This window comes from Puma concolor, chromosome A1 (genome assembly GCF_028749965.1).
Source record: "Puma concolor isolate L17-30 chromosome A1, mPumCon1.1.hap2, whole genome shotgun sequence".
Lineage (NCBI taxonomy): Eukaryota > Metazoa > Chordata > Mammalia > Carnivora > Felidae > Puma > Puma concolor.
Window position 1 is genome coordinate 87,441,217 of NC_141667.1, and position 24,215 is coordinate 87,465,431.

At 34.8% G+C, this 24,215-nt stretch overlaps 1 protein-coding gene across 4 annotated transcripts in view; it reads right to left on the reverse strand.

Moving 5' to 3' along the window:
- Positions 1 to 24,215, reverse strand: part of ADGRV1 (adhesion G protein-coupled receptor V1) — a 567,138-nt gene that overhangs the window by 406,253 nt on the left and 136,670 nt on the right. For 3 of the 4 annotated variants that reach the window (XM_086696839.1, XM_086696845.1, XM_025925090.2), the window contains 13 exons: positions 20,334 to 20,427; positions 19,869 to 19,901; positions 18,105 to 18,183; positions 17,864 to 18,002; positions 16,947 to 17,088; positions 13,085 to 13,347; positions 10,222 to 10,397; positions 9,272 to 9,396; positions 5,759 to 5,916; positions 5,522 to 5,668; positions 4,937 to 5,044; positions 1,740 to 2,004; positions 656 to 778 (listed from right to left, as the gene is read on the reverse strand). In XM_086696839.1, the coding sequence (XP_086552965.1) occupies positions 656 to 778; positions 1,740 to 2,004; positions 4,937 to 5,044; positions 5,522 to 5,668; positions 5,759 to 5,916; positions 9,272 to 9,396; positions 10,222 to 10,397; positions 13,085 to 13,347; positions 16,947 to 17,088; positions 17,864 to 18,002; positions 18,105 to 18,183; positions 19,869 to 19,901; positions 20,334 to 20,427 (1,852 nt within the window). The remainder of the gene's footprint in view (positions 1 to 655; positions 779 to 1,739; positions 2,005 to 4,936; positions 5,045 to 5,521; positions 5,669 to 5,758; positions 5,917 to 9,271; positions 9,397 to 10,221; positions 10,398 to 13,084; positions 13,348 to 16,946; positions 17,089 to 17,863; positions 18,003 to 18,104; positions 18,184 to 19,868; positions 19,902 to 20,333; positions 20,428 to 24,215) is intronic. The other variant, XM_086696829.1, reaches the window with a different exon arrangement.

Here is a 24,215-nt window from a genome sequence, read left to right on the forward strand (position 1 = left end):
CTGCTGGCCTCTATGCCTTGTTGCCACTGGCCCACCTAAATGATTCTTCACCAACCCTGCAATAACCAACCCCGCTCCTACAGCCTCCAGACAACATTCACCCCTTGGTTTCTCACTAACGGACTTTTGTTTCTGAAACAACTGTGAGTAAAAATATTGCTTATGTTTCTGATGTGTATATTAAAGCACAGAAAGTCAAGAAAGGATCAGACTGGAAGAAGGATGGGAGAGTGAACAGCCATTTTCTGACTTTTTAAAAATACTTCAATGCAGATACCTGTTATCCTTTAATAATTTCATATTTAAAATATACACTATATGCAATGTCACTCTTCATTTTTCTCTAGACAAAATAAATGTATTACTTTATCCTTCACTAGTGCTGTCTGCTCACTAATATGTTCACTAATGCTCACTATTATGTCTAAAATAACACATTTCAGTTATTCTGATTCTTCGCAAGCACAATTCCCATTTAAAAATATTAGTCCTTTTGAATTTCTAGGATCTCCAGAAATAGTACTATTAAGATCTTGATTTTAGATCCTTATTAAAAGACCCAGTGTCTGGCAAAGTGATACTATCTCTAACTCAACAAGATTAAAATTATTCTAGCTTTCTACATTGCATTTCAGACTAGTTTAAACACCCTTACCTATTCCTGAAGCTGGTGTAAAGGCGTAGATCCTATTAATGGTAGTAAAATCCAGGGATTGAAAATATCTGAAAGAAGACTGTCCTGTCTCCCAGATGAAAATATCAATTGAATTCTGATTTCCTACAATAATGGAATAAAAGCCAAATCTGAGGCAAAAGTTACAGGAAAAAAATGACGAAATTACACAGTAAAAAAATTATAAAAATATTTAATTTAATTTAAAAACAAATTTAGTTAGGACATTCCTCCAAATTCATTTATTTAAATAATAACACAACTTGGTAGGAAACACTTCAAATGTTTTTTTGCATTTACTACATGAAGTATGGCCACTGCTTAATCAAATCATGATCTGATATTAAAGAACAGTGACACACGTTTGTTTTTTTAGGAATGCTTAAGTTTTACCTAAGAAAGTTCCACTAGGCAAAAGAAAGCATATTTATACTCAGAGAATATTTTGAAACAGTCTTATCAAAAGTCGCTGAGCACTATTTGTTACTACTATAAATTACCCACGGCTCCCCAAGTACAGTCACATAAAATGTTATCTGTTTGCACTTCTGATATAAGATCTTCATAGATCTTTCCACTTTACATACCCATCCCAAATTTTAATATAACTTTAATGTGATAGCTTGTCATCTAAAGATTATACATATAACACTTAAAATCTGTTTTTTCCCCCTAGAATCCATTTGTAGCTGACAGTCAATACCTTATCCATCAAGAAATGGATTAGCTGGGGCACCTGGGCAGCTCAGTCAGTTGAGCATCTGACTCTTGGTTTTGGCTAAGGTCATGATCTCACGGTTCATGGGATGGAGACCCGCACTGGGCTCCGCATTCACAGTGCAGATCCTGCTTGGGATTCTCTCCTTCCTCCCTCTCTCTGCCCCTCCCCCTGCACACGTGTGGGCACATGCTCTCTCTCTCTCAAAATAAACATTAAAGAAAACAAGAAATGGATTAGCTAAAAAATTATTCCAAGAGCTACGTGTTTTCATAAAGATCCTACTATATGAATGCTATATAATTTCAACCACAATGTATATATGGCAAATGCTAATTATCTTCTTACCTAGAGAGAGAGTTTTGGCAAAGATTAAGTAAATATCATCTCCTGAAGTCAAGGCCTCAACTTGTGTTGTCCCACTAATTGGCACTTCTTGAAAGTTAATAAACTCACTGCCAGACCATCTGAGTAAAAGGGAATTTAGCCTGGCATTAACCTGGGAAATGGCTAAGAACACAGAGCCTCTTCGGGTGAACAAGGCTATGCTCAGCACACCTCGGACAGGAAGTGTCTGATGCAAGGTGAAGCTTTCTCCGCTCCATCTGAAGACCTGTGGGAAATGTTCAAATACAAAACCCTTCATGAGTAGGAATTTAGTACTTGTGTGATTTTAACCAATATCATTTATTTACTCTCCTGGTACCCTTTATTTAGTTAGGAGGATACTTTCATAAATGAGAAAATATCAAAACTGACGCTCTCTCACTGCTGTGTGTGTGTGTGTGTGTGTGTGTGTGTGTGTGTGTGTGTGTATAAGCACACGCAGAGAATGAGTGAAAAAGAAGTTATATGAAAATAAATCAATTTCAAATATACATCTGGGTAGGGGCAAGTCACAGAAAGAGAAAAGGAAAGCTAAAAACAGGAGAGAAGTTACTTATATATGAAAATTTCAGTTGTGGGTAAGAAACCTTCTGATGCTGTAATATCATTCCTTATCCACTGTTCAAGCAATAGAATATAAAAAGAAAGACCAAAAATTTTTAGTCCTGAAGGTGGCAATGCATACAAGGTTTTAAGGTGAGTGTTCACATATTTAAAATTAAAAGAAGATCCTGAATCTACCTGGTTTCTTACACAATTTGGTCAATTGCAGAATTATATTTATTCAGTCAACAACTGGAAATCTTATGTGAGACTGGCATTATGCTAGGAATTATGGATAGAGTGGCCTCTCCCTTATGGATCTTACTAACTGTTAGGAAAAGGCAAACAATAAACACACTGATAAATAAATGTACGATTATTCAATTGAGACAAATGCTGAAGATAACAACTGGGATGATATGATAGAGAATTATGGGTGTACTACGGAAATAAAGTTGGAAAGAATGACAATGAATGACATGGAAAAATTTCTAAGGCAAAAAATGTTTGTCATAAGCTGAATGAAGAATGGTCCAACTAGAAGGAAGTTGATAGTGCTAAGGAATGAAGACAGCAAGACTGGAGAGGTAAGATCATGAGATATCTTTTGTGAAGATGACCATATAATTTATCACTGGGATCCTTTACAGAGCAAAAGGGACAGTATTGACATAATCCAGTCCTGTGTTGAGTGGATACAGAAATATAGTTATGCTACTTATAGTCCATTATTAAATAACTTAGAATTTATTTTACATATAATTAGAAATCACTGAATAGTTTTAAAATGAGGAATAATATGAAATAATATTTTTAAAAGACTGCTCCAGCTACTTGATGGATAAGGGATGTGAGGAGTCAGAGAAGTTCTGAGAGCAGCTGGGAGGCTACTCCAACAGTGTGGGAGAGAAATGACAGGACCTGGACTAGGCAGTGAGAATAAGAGATGGAAAGAAATGTCTGTATTCAAAACATTACTAGGAGAAATAATCAAAAACAGTTATAAATTAGATGTGAATGAATAAAAATGAGTAATCAAGAAAGATGAATGCCAGCATTTGGTCTTGAGCAATTGCATTTATGAGGATGCTATTTCCTGAGATGAAAGCAAGCATTGCAACAAGTTTCAAAGAGAAAATCAAAGTTAAGTTTGGGATATGTTATTAAACTTAGGTACTTACGGAGTGATGCCAACAAGAAGTTAGATATGTAAGTCTAGAAATTAGAGAAAAGGCTACCAAGAAAATTGGAAGACAGCCTATAGCTGACACCTAAAGGCACAGGATTGATAAAAGTACCTGGATTGGACAAAAAGAAAAAGAAATTTGAACAAACACTAAAACTGAAAAACGCCAAGATATCTAAGTTCAGAAAAGGGAGGAGGAACTGGCGGTGGAAACTGAAAAGGGTGACACAGAGAGACAGAAGGCAAACCTGTTTGGTATTTGAGAAATGAAGAGAAGAAGGGTGTCTGGGTGGCTCAATTGGCTAAGCATCTGACTTCGGCTCAGGTCATGATCTCATTGTTCATGAGTTCGAACCCCACGTCAGTCTTTGTGCTGCTGGCTCAGAGATTAGAGCCTGCTTCGGATTCTGTGTCTCCCTGGCTCTCTCTGTCCCTCCCCTGCTCATGCTCTGTCTCACTCTCTCTCTCAAGAATAAATATTAAAAAAAATTAAAAAAAAAAGAAATGAAGAGAAGAGACAGTTTAAATTTGAGGATGAGGTAACTGTCACATGCTAATAGGAAGCAGCATAAGACAATGACCAAAAAAACATCCAGTGAATTTGCAACCCAGCTGTCATCAATGACTATGAGGAAAGACAAAAGCTGGTAGACAATTCTTTCACCGTGTCTTACTACAGAAGGGAGAAAAGAAATGAAACAGAAGGTAGAAGGGGGTGAGATCAGGAGAGAAAGTTCTTTTGAAACTTGGAGATCCTGCATTTACACTGATTGCAATAATTTGACAGAGAGAGACACTAGTGATGCCAGACACAAGGGGAATAACTAAACCTTCTTATGGCAAGAGGAGCCTGGTTGTTATCGAAGGAAAACTTTTTCCATAACAGGATGGAGGAACAAGACTGGGTTTCAAGAAGGTTTCTGAATTTGGTCTTGGCAAGATGACTAAGCTCCTTTCTGGTAGATTTCATTTCAACAAAGTCATCAGCTGAAAATGCAATGAGAAACAGGTAAGTGAGTCAGAGGAGTGAGAAAATTATCAAATAAGTATTATTAGGATTATGAGATGTAGTTAATTAGAGAAATGTGGAATTTCTGGGGGTGATGTTAAGCGCCCCTTTGGCAATGCTAATCATGAATTATTAGTGATACCATCTGTCCAGTTACATGATTTTTCTGCATAATGTTTTCCAAAGCCATTAAACTCTAATTAAATGTTCATGCTCATTACTGCACTTGGTCTGTCTCTTGAAGACAATATTTATAATTCCAATGTTTAAAAATTAACTGTGAATAATTAATATCTACATTTTACTTTACTATTTTATCACCATCAAATAATGGGGTTTTTTTACACTAAATTTACAGACTACACTTTGACGAGTTTCAAATAGAGTATTTTTTAAAAATTCATTTTAAAAGAATCAAACCTGAGTTAATTCAGAATCATCTCTTTGACTTGCAACAATTAAATAATCTTGATTGTCTGAACTAAAATATTTTACTTGAGAACTTTCTGAAATAATGATCGTTTGTACCTGCAAGAAAGATTAAGACCATGGGAAAAAATATTTAAAGGCGAATTTAACTAGGAAAGGCTCTAATACACTAATAGTATGAGTAATATTTGAAGTTCAAAATTTTAAAAATCATTCTGAACACTAGGAATGCATACTTAGGTGTCATTTCAAGACAGACAAAAATATCCCGGATAAAGTCACTCTGGTAAAATGTGTATCAACTTGCAAAAAGCTTCTTTTCATATTAATATAGAACATATATTATCTTCCATTTAGATCTTACAAATCTGATTTTCCTTTTAAACAAAGCAATCTACAAAAAATGAAGACTTTTTTTTTTATTTTTTTTTATTTATATATGAAATTTATTGTCAAATTGGTTTCCACACAACACCCAGTGCTCATCCCAAATGGTGCCCTCCTCAATACCCATCACCCACCCTCTCCTCCCTCCCACCCCCCATCAACCCTTCAAAAAATGAAGACATTTTTTACCAAGAATAATTTGAATCCAGATGTGAATGTATACACACTGATAACGGAAGGCTTTTCTTCATTTCTTTCTTCATGAGTAATCACAAAGTAAGGGGAAACACCAATATTAAATGCCTCACAAGTTTTAGGATTTTCTATATTTAAATCCTAGGAAATAAGGAATAACAGTAATTCATGAGTCATCTGATATTTACATGTACATTTTATTTTATGTACTATAAAATGACTGATGTTTACCTCAAGTGGTATAAAAATCCCTTGCCATCGATAAATAGTAGAAGACACTTTTCTTAACATTACACCATAAATTGAATCTTCCAAAATAAAGAAACACCAACCAGAAGGTGATGCATCCAAAAAACTTTGAACTATGGAAAACACAGCATCCATTCCCCCTGAAAAACATAAATCATGATTTGCTAATGTAAAACCCCTTCAAATCTTTATGCCAAGTTTATTGTTTAAACAGTTCAACTAGTGAGTTTGTTACAAGACATAAATGGTGTGTGTGTATAAGACAAAAAATATAAGCCAGAGAATTTAAAAAATAACTAAAAATAACAACTTTTAAAAATTGTTAAGACTCTATTCTAAATCTACATAGACCTTTCCAAAGTGCATTTAAAATACTAAATGTATATTTAAAAATGTTTTAATGTTTATTTATTTTTGAGAGAGAGAAAGAGAGACACAGAGAGTGAGTGGGGAAGGGGAAGACAGAGAGGGAGGCACAGAATCTGAGGCAGACTCTAGGCTCTGAGCTGTCAGTACAGAGCCCAACGCGGGGCTCAAACCCACGAACCACGAGATCATGACCTGAGCCGAAGTCGGACACTTAACCGACTGAGCCACCTAGGCACCCCTAAAATACTAAATGTATATTTTAAAGGGAAATATGCTCAACATGATTTTTATCAACTTTCATAAAGATGATGAAAATATAATTGAGAAATGTTTAAATAATCTCGTTTTATAGAAAGACACTAAATGTTTAGTTTTAAAAACTTACACTGTTAATTTGAAACTATGCCCATCCACTGATTTCTTGCTTTACACATTATATATTTAAGAACACCAAAACAGGGGCGCCTGGGTGGCGCAGTCGGTTAAGCGCCCGACTTCAGCCAGGTCACGATCTCGCGGTCCGTGAGTTCGAGCCCCGCGTCGGGCTCTGGGCGGATGGCTCGGAGCCTGGAACCTGTTTCCGATTCTGTGTCTCCCTCTCTCTCTGCCCCTCCCCCGTTCATGCTCTGTCTCTCTCTGTCCGAAAAATAAATAAAAAACGTTGAAAAAAAAAAATTTTAAAGAACACCAAAACAGACTCACCTACTTTATTTTTTTTTCAACGTTTTTTTTTTTTTTTTTTTTTTGGGACAGAGAGAGACAGAGCATGAATGGGGGAGGGGCAGAGAGAGAGGGAGACACAGAATCGGAAACAGGCTCCAGGCTCCGAGCCATCAGCCCAGAGCCCGACGCGGGGCTCGAACTCACGGACCGCGAGATCGTGACCTGGCTGAAGTCAGACGCTTAACCGACTGCGCCACCCAGGCGCCCCTAGACTCACCTACTTTAAATAGCTGTCAAGTTTTTAATCAACTTATCACAGGTACATGTCCCAAAATTTTGCACATTTAAACAAAGACAAAAAAAATCCCTACCCCATGAACAATAATTTTTAAAAAGCTCTACGTTTTATTATCATACCAGTTTCCCAAAGAAATTTCTTTTTAAACTTTAGCTAATATGTGAACAATAAGAATAAATGTCAAGGTTGAAATCTAGGCTCCTTATAAATTATTGATCATTTTCAGATTACCAGTTCAAGAAGTCATGTCAATGCCTCAAAGTGATTTCCTTTCCTAAAAAATAAGTGTTCTAAATTCCTACTGTCATCTTTTAAAGGTACACCACAGCTTTCGCATTAAGAGTCTGAATGTTTTACATTAAAGTCCTTACCATCTGGCCTAATCCTTCCCTACCATAATGCAGGAAGATGGTGAATGAAAAATAAATAATGCTGACATTTAAGAATCTCCAACATACACCCTCACAAGTACTTCCAAAAACACATGCAGATTCCAAACCATAATGAGATAACTGAATTAGAAATCATACTCTTTCCTTTTTGGATCCTATCACCTCCTGTCTTTTAGAAAATTATACCGCTACTAACCCTTTCCATTTTAAATATTCACTCTCTACTTACTAGGCCTTTTCCGTCAGCATTTAAATATGCTTAGGTCTCTCCAAACTAAACAAATGAATAAACAAAACCCCTTGAGTCCTACACCACATCACTACCTTGGCTAGGTCCTACCTTCTCAGTCAAACCTCAAACAGTTACATATATTTGAGGTCCCCATTCCCTTACCTCCATTCAAAATGTTATTTCAGTTCCTATCCCTCTATACAAATAGCTCTTGCTATTTTATTCCTTCTCTATTGCTAACCACAATAGACATTTTTTTGGTTTTTATCTTACTGGGCTTCTACACCAGCAACTAACACAGTTACCACTCCTTCCTTTTTCAAACACTCTTCTGCTGCTGTCTGCAATCCCACATTCCCTTGGGTTTCTCACACTAGGTCTTCTATGTCTCCTTTGCTTCATCCTCTTCCTCTCCCTAGTAACTCAATTTGAGCCTTCTCAGAGCTCAGTCTGGGTCCTCCTCCCTTCTCTACCTACAGTCCCTCTTTCCAGGTTTTTACATGAATTTCCATGATTTTAAATACAACATACACACTAAAGATATCCAAATTTATCTCTGCAAAAGTTTCTGTTCCTTTGAGTCTAGAGAAATGTCTTCTCAAAAGTAACTCATATTCAAAATGTGTTAAATCACATATTTAACTCCCTCTCACCAAAATAACACCTAGCCCTCATCCATTACTCCTTTTCTTACTGGCAAGTATGACTCTCCATGCAACCACAGAAGCTAAAAATCTAGTAATTATCTCTACAATCTCCTTCATACACAATCCATCACTTTGTCCAAACGACCATAGGCTGACCTTTTGTTTGTCTCCTTTCATCCTCTCTTTTCTTCTTTGTCAAATCATTCTCTACACAGTACCAAGAATGATATCTTTGAAATGCAAATGAGATTATGCCACTCCACAAATATACCTGGCAACCCTCCTGTAAGCATGAACCACTCAGAGACTTTCCATTAACCCTAGAATAAAGACTAAAGTACCTAACATATTCTTCAAGCTCTTCAATGATCAGGTCTTACCTAGTTCTTCAAAGTCAACTCTCCCACTTATTTCTAACTCCAATGTCCACTCTACAGTTCATCATTTCTACACTTTTTTATGCCTCTAGACTTGTGCCTCAATAGTTTCCCACCTTCCCTCCATGTTCCTCCAACTCAGATCTTTGCAGAATCAACATCACTCATCATTCAATCCTTGTTCAAACACTGATACTCTTGGGAAGCACTCCTTCGTGTTCTCACAGCACTTAGAATTACTCCTTTAAAACATTTATTACAGTTTTAAACTACATACTGAGTTTTACTTACTGAGTTTATTTTTGTCTCCTCCTAAATTCTAAGCATCATGAGTTCAATATCATGCCTGACACATGATAGACTCTCAATAAATATTTGCGGCTGCAATAAAAGAATTAGACATCTGTTCTCCATTTTCAACAGATCCATAAGATACAATTCATGGGGGGAAATTAAATCTGATAGATGCGATCTTTCTCGGTTATAAAATTTTGTGCTTACAAGAAACCAAACGTACTCATGCCAAAGGCTGTTTCAGATACTGTCTCCCACTCCACACTCACAGCTAAATCAATGCCATTAGTGCGTGACACGTTTAAATATACAGTCCTGTTGGCTTCTTCAACGTCTATAAACGTGGCTCTAAAAAAAAAAAAAGATTACAGAAAGCAGAATATAATTTCTACATACTGAATATATATATCACATTGCTAGAATATATTTAATACACTTTTAAATTTACATAAGCCAAGGTGAGATCCATCCACAAATTTCACACAGCACAAAAATTAGACCCCTACAGCTCAAAATATTAATTTATGAAGATTAAAAAAGTACTATGATCTGATACTGTGGTTTTAAAAATATACTAAGTACATTCTTAAGTATTAAGAAATACCCAGAGTCAGTAACTTCATACTATATATTCTAAAAAATAAAGCTTTGTCACTCCTAAGTTTCCTCTTATATGAATCAACAGCATATCAAAAAGAAAAAAATGAATCCAAAAATTATTAGTTTAGTACTAAAACTAGATCTACTGGAGTATTTCTAAGAAATAGAGTATTTCTAAGAAATAAAAAATCAAATATGTGTCAGCTTCCAGTGGAATTTCAAACTACAATCATGTTAATATATGTATGAAGAGTCATTCATTTGGTTTGAACAGCTAAATATTTTTATACCATTTCTTGCTCTTTACCATCACTGAAAATACAAAATTGTACAAGCCTTCACTTGAAAGTGGGAATTCCAAGGAAATAAGAATTCTAATAATACCATTATACAGGACATGATTAGGTTTTGGATGTTCCTTGTCACAAGAGGGCATAACGCCTCTCTGGATCTATCTGCTGGAGCTCATTTTAAAAGTACCCTTGAAAAGAGTCAGAGATCAATTTCCCTCTGCATTTTCTTTATGTCAAAAGATATTTCCTACTTGACAATTTCCTTATGAATAAACTATACCTATTTGCAACTGCAGAGATACTGAATAACCCCAGAGGGGCCTGGTTTTGCAAAACTGTTATCAGGGTTTGAACATGTGCCCCCAGTCTAGCACCTCCAGTCGGATTAAACAAGGTGCATACAAAATGCTCATCCATCTCTGGTTCAGTGTCCAATATGGCAGAAATGTGTAGGGCCTGAAAACAAAATTAAAAGGTAAAGTTACTAGACTTCAGTATTTCTGCAATACACATACAAAGAAATCTGCTAAACATTTTTGACAACAAGATTATACATTTTGGAAAAGATCGCTTCTTTTTTATCTTAATCCTGATCCCCATAATATGTAATAGTTATAAGTGTTTCAAGTTACCACTTTCAAGATTTTCAACACTGTGATATATTGCACTGAAGTCTCTAAAAATAAATTTTATGACATTTAAAAATAATGTTGAGATTAAAAAAATAAATTTAGGTCTTGATGTTTGCTAACTCTTTATCCTGCCTAGCTACATAACTGCATCAGTCTCATTCTAGTGTAAGAGTCACTGTAAAAAAAGCAATTATAGCCATAGCAGGCACAAATTAGAAACAACCCACATGTTTATCAAAAGAAAGACGGATAAACAAATACTGGTCTATTCAGTGCAGTGCTACTCAGCAATAAAAAAGATGCTTAGCTGGCTAAGCATCCAACTCTTGATTTCGACTCAGGTCATGATCTCATGGTTGTGAGATCAAGCCCCACATCGAGCTGCACACTGAGCACAGAGCTTGCTTAAAATTCTCTCTCTCTCACTCTTTCTCTGCTACTCTCCCCTGCTCAAGCTCTCTCTCTCTCTCTCTCTCTCAAAAAAACAAAAACAAGAAAACAAAAAAACACCAACAACAAAAACCCGAACTACTGACGCAACTCAATAGATCTCAAAAACTACGTAGGCCAAAAGAAGCCAGATACAAAGAGTACATACTATATGGCACCTATTTATATGAACCTCAAGAATCAGCAAAACGAGTCTTCAATGACAGAAACCAGAAAGTAGTTTCTCTGGTGAGGGCAAGAGAGAAGAAAGAAACTTCTAAGTGATGGTAATACTCAATATATTAATCTGAGTGTGGTTACATGGGTGTATATATATTTTGAAAGTTAATGACCCATGTACTTAAGATTTTTGAATTTTACTGTTTATACCTCAAAATAAAAACATGGGGAAAAAGACCGTTACGTAAGTGAAAGAAAATCCTACTTAATCCAATTTTCTCTAATGTTTAATTTGCCTAATTAGCAGAAAGTTCTTTAAACACTGTGAAAAAGAATCTTTTAAGAAAAAATGTTAATATAATAACTTATATTTTAATTATTATATTATATATTTATTATATTAATATAATTCATAATAATGATCAATTATTATAATTAGGAAGATTATATATTTTATATAGATGTGTATTTCTTATAGACATCTATATATTATATATTTTTATATAATATATAATAATATATAATATATATAATTATATATTAATTATAATGAATAATTTTTATAATTTAAAAAGATAATAAAAATAAAAATGGTTATTAAATTAATTAAATTAAAAACATTTTTAAAAAGAGGAAAATGCCTGTGAATGTAAAGCAATGGAAAATTCATCAAATACTTAAAATTTGAATTCTTTTATATCTATATCAAGATATAAGTATTCTTAAGTGATTAAACTTTCAAATTTCCAAAAACATGAAAAAATTGGACATGTAAATAAATACGAATTTAAAATGAGTTAAAGTGTACACAAACTGATCACAAAGAAAAGTGATTACCAGGTAGACTGTTTTTAGATAACATAATTTTAAATACATTACTTTATAATTATACTCTATGTCAGGCTTGAAAAATCTTACACAAATGTAGTTAGCAATTTTAAGCTTTAACTGTGTTTTAAAACATAAAATTTAGGGGCGCCTGGGTGGCTCAGTTGGTTAAGTGTCTAACTCTTGATTTCAGCTCAGGTCATGATCTCACTCACGGTTCATGCAACTGAGCCCCGTGACAGGCTCTGTGCTATCAGTGCAGAACCTGCTTGGGATCCTCTCTCTCCTTCTCTCTTGCTCGTCTCCTCTCTCTCTCTCTCTCTCTCTCTCTCTCTCTCAAAAATAAATAAATAAACTTTAAAATGAATGAATGAATGAATGAATAAATGAATAAAATTTAGTTGTGGGGACAGAAAATTATCAATATACAGAAAAGGAAGTTTCAGAAGGTAAACTTCCATAAGTACAGATCACATTTATAATTAACCCCAAATCCAGCATTTCTTCTCCAATAAGCTATTCCTATTCACACAGGATACAGGCTTCTCAAATAAGCAGGCTAGAGTAAGCAATTATATTTTGTTTAATGAAAATGTGGCCAAAAGGATGACTGGCTAGGGCTTAGTGACTATAATAAATGGTTTAGAGTGTTTTAGCTTTTGTTTTAAAAATAATATAAAGTGAAGTATGTTACCTAAATAGTTAACATTTACAACAGCAATATGCACAATTTCCCTATTACTTGCACATTCCACTACCCTATTTGCAGAACAAATTTCTCCACCAGCACTCTATGCAGACTATATAGCACTGTAACACTTTCACATGGTAATGTAATCATCTTTGCCTGTCATCTAGCCTGGGAGAACTTTTTTTTTTTCTTTTTAGGACCCAGGGTACTCCCCTAAGAGAAAATTATTCATAAATATTACTTATTCCGGTTAAAGAACATTAGAAACAACCCACATGTTTATCAACAGAAAAATGGATAAACAAATAATGGCCTATTGAGTGCAGTGCTACTCAGCAATAAAAAAGAACCAACTGCAGGGGCATTAAAGCCTCATACTATACCTTGAAACGAACACCTTCTTCTAAAACAATGTAGCCTTTGACAGGGGTCAGATCTTTGGACTCCACTGAGGAGTTTACCTCTGTCACAATGAACTGAACTGTCACAGTTCCAAAGAGTCCTTGTGCAGGTTCCCGAACAACATACAATAGTGCACTACTCTCCTGTATGTAGAGAGCTGTCGGTTCTCTTAGGAAAAAGTGCTCACTGTTGTTAAATGATAGGACTCCAGGACCATCATCACTAGCAAGGATGGTAATTAATGCTGTTGAAATAAAAATATTAAAGCACTAAATCAAAATAGGGCAGGTTATAAGTACTGGGAAGTATGGAGATGTTTCATTATAAACTAAGACAACTCTTTTCTAGATCACCTTAAAAAGAAGGGGAATTTTAAAAGGCATTTAATAAAATTCCATATTCACTCATGATATAAAAATAGTCAGTAATCTTAGAATAAAAGGCACCTTTCTCATCAACCTCAAAAGCCAATAACAAAGACCTAACTCAATGTTGAAACATTGGAAGGGTGCCACTAAAAACAGAAAGACGACAACAATACCCGCCATTACTGCTACTATTCAGCATTGTCCTGGAGCCAGGAGCCAGGTAACAGGTATGAAAACAATGGAAAGGAAGACTCAGAACTAACACTATTTTCTAGACAACATGATTGTCTTCTTAAAAAAAAAAAAAAACAGGAGAAAAAACTTCTTAGAACTATTGTAAGAGTTGAAAATGTAAACTGAGTAACCTTCAAAAACTAAGAGCTTTTTATTTTTTACTACCACTAATGATAATATGAATAATAGCAGTGGAACAACTAATCCTACTGAGAACTTAAAAATTGCTTAACCTGTGTTAACCCATTTAATTCTCACAACCCTGGGAGGTTGATTCTATTACTATTTTCCTTTACAAATCCAATGGCTGAAGCACAGAGAGGCAATCTGTGGAAGTACACAAGCTAGCAAGTGGCAGAACTGGTGCTCAGAGCTGGGAAGTGTGCTATGGAACATGCATGTAAAATATTATTATAATATCTCTATGTATAAGCTATAACTATTAAAAAAAAAACAACAGAAAAGGGACCTCATTCACAATAGCAACAATACCTAGGAATCAAAGTTAAAAATACAGGACCTATATGAACAACGTATACAGTGTTAATGTGTGACTGTGACCAATGCTATCAGTGTCTCTTCCATGCCCCCTAGGCCCTTTCAAGACCACTTCAAGAGTTTCTTTTGCCAACTGATCTTTCTACCTGAGGACGCCATCAGCTGATGCAGGAATAAAGCCAGAACTGCTGGAGACTTAACACCCAAGAGCAAACTCAAACAACAAGGGACAGGAGCCGGTGAATGAATATCCCAACTTCTTTTTAGGACGATCACCCTGAACTTTGCTCAACTCGGCGTCTAGGAAGGACCCCAGCAGCACTGAGCTCCAGTTGCCCAAAGCAGTACCATTCGTCAGCCCATCTTTTACCAGCCTTCTTCTCTCTCTCTGTCTCACTTCTTCACTTCTCACTATGTCTCCAGAGATCACTTCCTCCAATAAACTACTTCCATCCAAATCCTTGTCTCAGGGTTTGCTTTTGAGGGAACACAAATTAAAGCAATGATACAAAAGATGATCTAAATTAATGGAAAAGTATATCATATTTCTAAATGGAAAAACAATATTATAATGATGCTGAGTTCTTTCAAATTAACCTAAAACTTGAATTCAACCCCAAACTATCAAAATAGTTGTTTTATGGAATTCAGTTCATTGATTCTAAAGTTCACACGGAAAAGATACTTGAAAGAATAGGTGAGATGGCTCAGAGAAAAAAAATAAAAAGTATTTGGCCTAAAAAAATAAAATGTATATTAAAGCTGAGATAAATAAAACTGCTATTAGTACATAAACAGGCAAATAGAACAGAATTAGAGACCAGGAAAAACAGATGAAAGAGAGAGAGAGAGAGAGAGAGAGAGAGAGAGAGAGAGAGATGTTAAAATCCAAAGAAATTCCTGCTGAGGATGTGAAGAAATAAAAACTTTATATATAACTTTGGAGTAGGGGTAATAAAGAAGGCAGCTGTTGTCCTTTCCACTCAATACCCAATGTACTCAACAGATGATCTTAATTACTCATATATACAAAGATTTATATATAAGAATATTTATTAATATTTTATGGAATTTTTGAAATGGTCTAAAGGCTGATTAATGGGGCATAGTTTAAGAAATCACCCACTATCAAAGCACTGAGGACTGTTTTTAGATTTAAAAACAGAAAATTACAAGTATAAAGTAAACCTGACAGAGACCAATAAGATAGTCCTTCCTCCTACTCATGGTCGTGGGCATATAACCTACATAATTCCAAACAGAATTGCATTAGGCCTTTTTTAGGAATGCTTAAGTTTGAGTGCTCTTCTTTCCTATTATGTGGAATGTAAAAGGAAGATGTGGATAATCATCTTGTGACAAGTAACATTAGCCTTGTGTGGAAGTCAATATTCCAAAAGGCAAGGAGAAAAGGCAGAGAACAACAAGGTCTTTGGTGGCATGTTAAGTCCTGGTACCACTCCATCTAAAACTGTGTATGCCTCTGGACCCTCAGATTAAATGAGCCAATAAATTACCTTTAAGTCCATTTGAATTGGGTTTTCTATTGTTTATACATAAAAGATTCTTAATCAACACATCATTTCCATTCCTACAACCCTTTACATATAACCCACTATGTTGTATGTACAAAAATATATATATTTTAAGAGTGCCTGGATGGCTCAGTTGGTCAGCGTCCCATTCTTGATTTTGGCTCAGGTCATGATCTCACAGTTTATGGGATTGAGCCCGCATCAGGCTCTATGCTGGCAATGCAGAGCCTGCTTGGGATTTTCTCTTTCCTCTCTCTCTCTCTCTCTCTCTCTGCGCCCCTCCCTTCCTCATGCTCTCTCTCTCTCTCTCTCTCAAAATAAACATTTTTTAAAGTATATTTTCAACATACTCTTTGAATTTGAAACAATGGCTGTAGACTCAAGAAAGGTTCTAAATACACAGAAATATCAATCTGTTTTATTAATATGGCAATAAAAGTAAAACCCAGTTCTTGAATTACTCAAGATTCTTTCATGTTTTTTATTACAAATCAAAATTTTTTTCACATATAGACCAATAATTTAGGAATATAAAGGTTAATTAAATTAAGGGAATCCCAAAGAACTCTCAGCCACTAGCTAAAACAAGAGGTTGAAGAGTCAGTCAACTCTTGGTCTTCTAAATGCACCTGACATATCACCACAGAAACTAAATTAAGTGACTTTTAAAGAGACCTTCTAATCCTACAAGCTCTTTATTTCCATGAAGTTTTCTCCTCTCTTTTTTATCCTCTCTAAGCAGTCAGTATCATATCTAACAAGCAGTAAATTAGTATGACATTTCATAACAATGTCAAACTGCTCCAAAGAATTGTGGCTCCCATAATGTCTTAGGTATCAGTATACTTCAACTTTATGTGAAAATACTATAGCAATAAAATGATACTAAACAACTTGTCATTCCCTCTATTGGTAAACAGGAAACCAGAGACGAATTTTAATTCTAAATAAAGACATTTAGTTATTTAATTTGTAGCTACAGAAATGACTTAATATAATTGTTACTACCAACCTACTTTTTTGTTTTACAAACACACACAACTACACAAGGCTGGAAGGACTATTATACTGACATAGGGATTCCAAAATGTTGAATTTAAAATGCTTTTTATAGAAAACTATCAAGACTTTAAACCCTGTACAACTGCCTCCATGTTAGGAAAACATCATGAGTGAAAGTGAACTGTATATAAGAAATTGTTAATTACCTATTGTTTTTTCCCCCAGCTCTAGTCCAGGAGAAGGATTTGTTAAAACCAGCTGAAATGTTTCATCTCCTTCTGGAATGTCATCATCAAGAATCATGATGTCAATATTTTTATACCTTTCTCCATCAACAAAATGAAGAATCTGGACAAGAAAGTGAAAGTAGGTGGTATTATATATAAATATATGATTGATTTGGCAAAAATACAATATGGCTGGCAATGTGAAATAAACTTTTTAATAAAAATAAGGGATTTTTCCCCTATTTTTTATTGACCTTTTTTATTTAAATTGACAACATGAAGTTTAAAAAGTAAAATGTGTGGAGAAAGAGAAGAAAGTAAACATTTGACTAAGGAATAAAAGGCACCAAGAGACAAATTAAAAAGCATTTTAAAACACTAATTGTGTTTCAGTAAATTAAAACAAAGAAATATAAGACTTAAAATTTTCAGTATGCCTGGCTGGGTCAGTTAGTAGAGTATACAACTCTCAATCTCAGGGTTGTGAGTTTGAGCCCCATGTTGGGTGTAGAGATTACTAAAAAAAAAATAAAAACTTAAAAACTAAAAACCTTAAACTTTCAAGAAGCATAAGAAACACTCCAGAAAATATGTTTCTAATGATATAAATATAATGATACAAATTCTTTGACACAATAACCTGTGTTCTCCATTATCATATATTGCAATAAGACAGTGAATAAAATAGTATCAAATATTAAAACAAAATAATAAATGAATAAAATAGAGAATAATGTTTAGAACTAAAAATTTACAAATTTTACTAAAATAGTGAAGGGAGCTATTCCATAACATAGAAGTCTTCTACCCTAATTTAATATGCAATACATAATAGTTCATTACTTTCAGATTTATTAATACAAGACCTAAGTCACTATAATTCACAAGGAATTCACCGATGGGGTGAAGATGTAATCCAGCCCCAGCTGTGCTTCCAAATTCTGGGCATATACAAACAAGGAAACATGGCCAAGAGTCCTTTTGCTTCGCTGAGCTACCAATGTTAAACTTCCTTTGGTTTCATTTACTGCAAACCTAAAATAAACATAATACATTAATCTTTTCCTTATAAGATTTTATTCAGTAGATAAAAAATCTGAAACTCAGAAAAGGACTCTCACACAGCTTTGGTTTTACCTGCTATGTTGCCATTCGATTACACCTCGAGCACCATCATTGGCATCAATAATAATTTGTGCAGTCAAGCCCTCTGAATCTGAAAACAACAAAGAAATATATTTTTAAATAGAAATGATTAAAAAAGAATGATTTGACACAGAATTTAAAGACCATCCTTTGAGATCATATAATTTCTAATATAGAGATATCATAGACATTACTCAAAGATGTTTAAGAAAATAAAATATAAATGCTTATAATATTTGAATAAGAAAACTTTTTCCTAACAAGAACACCAACTTACTGAAATCTAATGAACTGAGAACAATATAAAATAAGCAACTGCGGTTATGGTTTATTTCTATTATTTTAATCCATTTCAAGAGGAAAGGAAAATAGGGACCACTGGACTAAGTAGAAAGAGCAAGAAAAGAGAAAGGAATGGGAAGAGAAAGGCGATAAGTACTGCAGAGAAAAGTGCAGGTTTAAGGAGAAGCAGGGAGAGACAGGGATACAAGGTGAGACAAAAGGGAAAGATGGGGGAAGGTTAGGTGGCACAGAGACTAAGACTGAAGTAAAGCTCTTTTATCCCTTTTTATCTTATACTCTGTCTACCAAGTACAGTATATTCCCAGTATTCATTATTCAGTCTTGAAATATTAACCGTGTCCCTGTTTAGTTTTTTAATATTTTGTCCTTTCCCCTTTAAAATTTGAAAGCTCTACCTTACTCTTATGATACTTCTAACAGTGGCCTAGGTGGGGAAGGGATACGGAGGGCGTAATTCTCTCTGAGCAAAGAGAACATTGTCAAGAAAAGAATATAAAATCAAAATTTGTGTCCATCAGACTAGAGGCTTCACAGCATAAGCCCAGCTCCACCATCTCCTCACTGTGTGACTCTGGGCATGTTACTTAGCCTCTCCTAGCCTCCACTCCCTCATCTGTAAAATGCTCAAGTGTAAGGAATGATGGTACTGACATATAAAGCACTTGAAACAGGGGCATTGGAAAGCACTCAACAGAAGTCACACTATTTAAGTTACCTCTAATATGAGTATAAAGAAATATGAAGTATTTTGTTAGTTTTCTTAGCATGAACAGTAATTATCTTATAATAAATACTGGATATAAACAGCTTAGTCACTGGAGTCATAAATTCCTTTTGGAAAAGAACCAAACCCTTTCACATACAGTAAAACCTTGGATTGCAAATAACTTGTTCTGTGAGTTTTCTGCAAGATGAGCAAACATTTCTAATAAATTTTAACTTGATAAACAGGCAATGACTTGCAATATGAGTAGTATATGACGCCGAATGTCACATGATCACAAATGAACCAATGGTTCTTGAAATTTGCTTTGATATTTGAGTGCTTTGGATTACAAGCATGTTTCCAGAACAAATAACACTCGCAAACCAAGGTTCTTACGGTAATATGTTATAAACTCATTATTCTCTTCTGTTATTTTCAAAGTTGTCATACTGAGTCTCACAAGTGAATGAGGAAAACTTATTCCTTAGGTTACTCCTCTCAGCCATGCTTCTCTTCCTTGAACCCAGGCTAATTTCCTGCCATCCAGCCCATCTTCTAACCAAGGGAGGGGGAACAGGCTACCACAGGGCTCACAGCCCACACTTCCCAGGCCATCATACCTACAAGCTTCAGACAAAATTCTCAATACTAAATGCCCAAACTGCACACTAAAAATTGTGTTTTAAAATAAGAATACACCTTGTTATAGTAATCTACATAAATCTATACTAAGGTTCAAGTTTTACCTTTCAGTCTGTAATGAATAAAGTGAATCTTTTCTAAAGCATGAAAAGAAAGAGGTAAAAGGTCAAAAAAGAAGCAGAGAACACAATAAACAAACAAAAGTACTGCTTACCCTAAAGAAAAATAAAATCATCTGACAGTTTGGAGATCTAATAAAAATAGCAAATTAAATTTTAACAAGAAAAATGCCTAAGAACTAATTCTATTTTTAAGATTACAAATTTCATCATAAATAGTTGTAAAATTTAGAAAGCATCACACAATAAATAATTCTTGAATGTGTTTATGACGTCCAATGTACAAAAATGCAACAGATGACAATCTCTAAATTAAAATAAACCTAAAAGCTCACTATATTTTCTTTCATAGCTGAGATTAACAAGTATTATAAGCGATTACTTCTGATTTAAAAATGAATAACTTTACTTCATTTGCAGTGAATAAACGGAAACAAACAAAAATCATACCTAGTCTAGGAGGAAATGAAGTTAAAGGAGCCATGATAAGGTCAACATAAGTTAAATTCACAAGGAAATATTCTTCTAGCTCTGGTATGTCGTCCTGCAAAAATTATATCCATTAAATTCCCTATAGTTATGCTCTCAAAGTCATGACCTCTCACAAGCAGTTTTTAAAATTATCTGGTAAATATATACACTTAAGTAGTATATAGCAAGTATAAAAATGCAAAGCTAGAATAGAAAAGATTTAAAATTTTAAATAAATATTCTTGGCTATGATGTTTTTTTCAGATTTGACACCAAAAGCAAAAGCATAAATAACCAAGTGGGACTACAACAAACTAAAAAGCTTCTGCACAGCAAAGGAGACCATCCACAAAATGAAAAGACAACCAATGGAATGGGAGAAAGTATTTGCAAATCACATATATGATAAAGAGTTAACATCCAAAATACATAAAGAACTGCTACAACTCAGCAGCCCCCCCCAAAAAAACCCCACAAATAATCTGATTTAAAAATGTACAACAGATCTAGTTATTTTTCCAAGAAAGATGTGGCCAACACATACAGGAAAAGGTGCTCAATATCACTGATCATCATGGAAATGCAAATCAAAACCAGAATGAGACATTACCTTACATTTCTTAGAATGACTATTATCAAAAAGACAAGCGATAAATATTGGTGAGGATGTGGAGAATAGGGAGCCCTTGTGTACTGTTGGTGGGAATGTAAATTTGTACAGCCACTATGCAACACAATATGGAGGTTCCTCAAAGAATTAAAAATAGAACTACCATATAATCCAGCAATCCCACACCAGGGTATATACCCAAAGGTAGTAAAAACAGGGTATCGAAGAGATATCTGAACTCCCATGTCTGCAGAATTATTCACAGTGGCCAAGAAACAGAAACTTAAGTGTCCATCAATGAGTGAATGGATGGGGAAGATGTGGTGTATATATACATGATGGAATATTATTCAGACACAAGGGAGACAGAGATCCTGCCATTTGCAACAACGTGAATGGACCTAGAGGGCATTTTGCTAAGTGAAATAAACCAGACAGTGAAAAACAAATACTGCATGGTATCACTTATATGTGGAATCTGAAAAAAAGAACGAAAGAAAGAAAGAAAGAAAGAAAGAAAGAAAGAAAGAAAGAAAGAAAGTTAGTTAAACTCACAGAAATAGACAGTAGCAAACTGGCGGCCAGGGCCAGGGCCAAGGGCTGGGGGGGTGGGAGAAATAAGGAGAAGTTGGTAAAAGAGTACAAACTCAGCTCTAAGATAAATAAGGTCCAAGAGTCTCATGTAAAACACAGTGACTATATAGGTAATAACACTGTTATCATATAATTGAAATTTTAAAAATTCTCAGACACAAAAAAAGATAAACAGGTCATGTGATAAATATGTCCATTAAATAGATAGGAGGAATCTCTTTCACAATGTATACATGTATCAGATCACCACAGGGGCACCTGGGTGGCCCAGTCAGTTAAGCGTCTGACTTGGGCTTAGGTCATTATCTCACAGTTTGTGAGTTTGAACCCCCGTCAGGCTCTGCTGATGCTGTGGAAAGCTGCGTGAGATTTTCTCTCTCTCTGCCCCTTCCCCTGCTCATGTTCTCTCTCTCAAAGTAAATGAACTTTTTTTTTTTTAAATCACAATATACATTTTAAATATCTTACAATTTTATATATATTTTAGATTCTGCATAAGTGATACCATGCAGTATTTAATATTTCAATAAAGCTGAAATCTAAAAAAAAAATAATAAAAGTATAAACTTACACCTATTGTATGATAAGTTATTAGGTTCAACACACAAAACTGCTAATATATTTTTTCCTAAACTGATATGTCAACCAATAACACAAATATACAAACGTGATAAATTTAAATATAATGGAAGAAAAGAAGGTTTTAAATTACCTTACTATCCAATGATTGGAATGTGGAATACAATACCATGAAAAAAAAAAAAAATACAGGCTTCACAGTCAAGGAGACCTAACACCAAATTCTGTAATTTTAAGTGAGTTACTTAAAGCCTCAGCTTCCACCATGGGGGAAACAATTGGGGACTGTAATAATGATTAAAAATAATGAGTATGGAGTGCCTGGCCCACAGAGAGTCTTTAAAAGTGATAGCTATTTGTGATGGTTAATTTTTTAATGTTTATTGATTTTTGAGAGGGAGAGAGAGAGAGAAAGGGCATAAACAGGGGGAAGAGTAGAGAAAAAGGGGTAGACACAGAATTCGAACCAGGCTCCAGGCTCTCAGCTGTCAGCACAGAGCCCGATGCGGGCTCGAACTCACAAACTGTGAGATCATGACCTGAGATGAAGTCAGATGCTTAACCGACTAAGCCATCCAGGCACCCCTGTGATGGTTAGTTTTAATACACTATTACTTTTAATCACTAGTGCCCATAACAGCATTGAAAATAAGGCAGGTATCCAAAACTTAAGGACTAGCAAAAGCCCTGCCAATCATGACAAGACAGTCAACAATATTTACATAAAAATCCAATGTGTGTGTGTGTGTGTGTGTGTGTGTGTGCATAGTGTCAGTACATACATTTTGTATTATTCATTTTATTTAATGGAGATGTATTTCATTGTGAAAAAATAGGAAACGGTTTCTAAACTATCTTCTATAATATACAGACCAATGGGAGTTATAGAACCAGTTATGTAAAAGGGACAGTCCCTCACTCATCCCAGCAGCAACTCTCATGCAGCTCCCTGCACTCTCATGCAGCAACTCCCCTATCACTGCTCACCGTGTCCCCCAACCCAAGCCTGGCTTATTTCTGTGTACAGGCCTGTAGTCACTTAACCTCATGCCACTCAGGGAATAGAAAGGGCTACAAAGACCTAAGGAGGAAAAAAAAAAGGTAAACTGGAAACTCTATGTTCATAAAACTAGACTCTGCAAGGAAAAGAAGGATTGGCTACATATTTTCTGTTTTAAAAATTATCATATCTAAGGAATAATCCATTTATTTATATTTACTTATTGTATTAATAGGTTACATATTTGAAAGAAGACTTGGCTTAATGTTTTGTTTTGTTTTTACCAAATCGTGTTACATGTCACATGCTGAGTATTACCTTTTATCTTAAGGCTCTAGAGATCTCATACTACTTACTGTATTAGGTCACTATGCAATGGTAATCAACAAAGTGTAAGAGTTACTAACTTCAGATGATGAATGGTTTACACTACTTAGAATTTACTAAAAGTAAAAAGCTTCTGAGCAAATAAAACCTTTTCAAAAACAGAAGCCCCAAAATACAGACTAGTTGAAAATTATTTTTCTAAAGCAGTATTTATGGTCTTCCCTTCAACACACATACATACCATCTCCTACCTTCTCCATACATACTACTTTCATAAACCTTTCGGAAATGTATTCAGGTAGCTGAAGCACTGGGTCCCAAAACAGCATGAGGTTTTACAAGATGAAAAATCATTTAAAATGTAATTTCAGTCACCAGTGATAACTTTAAGTTTGACCGTAATCACATTTTATGCCATCAGCCTCCAGTGAGTTTCTCACTATCTCTAATTTAACCAGTCCTAACAACTAAAATGCTGACCTACATGGATTTGCTGGTCCAACGAATCCTTTGGAGTAATCAAAATGCTTCCCTGGAATCTCGTAAGACAATGCCTATCTTCAAGGGGACTGCCCTAAGGAAGTTCTCTTTATCAGGAGATGTTTCTATAACAAAATACACAACAACAGACCAGCCTATTTTGACAAGAACAGAAACCCCAGTGTGGTTGTAAAAAAATCACAAAAGGAAATAAGCTGATTTAAAGGCACTAGAATATTCCATCAATTTCTACTTTCTTTGTGGTTATTTG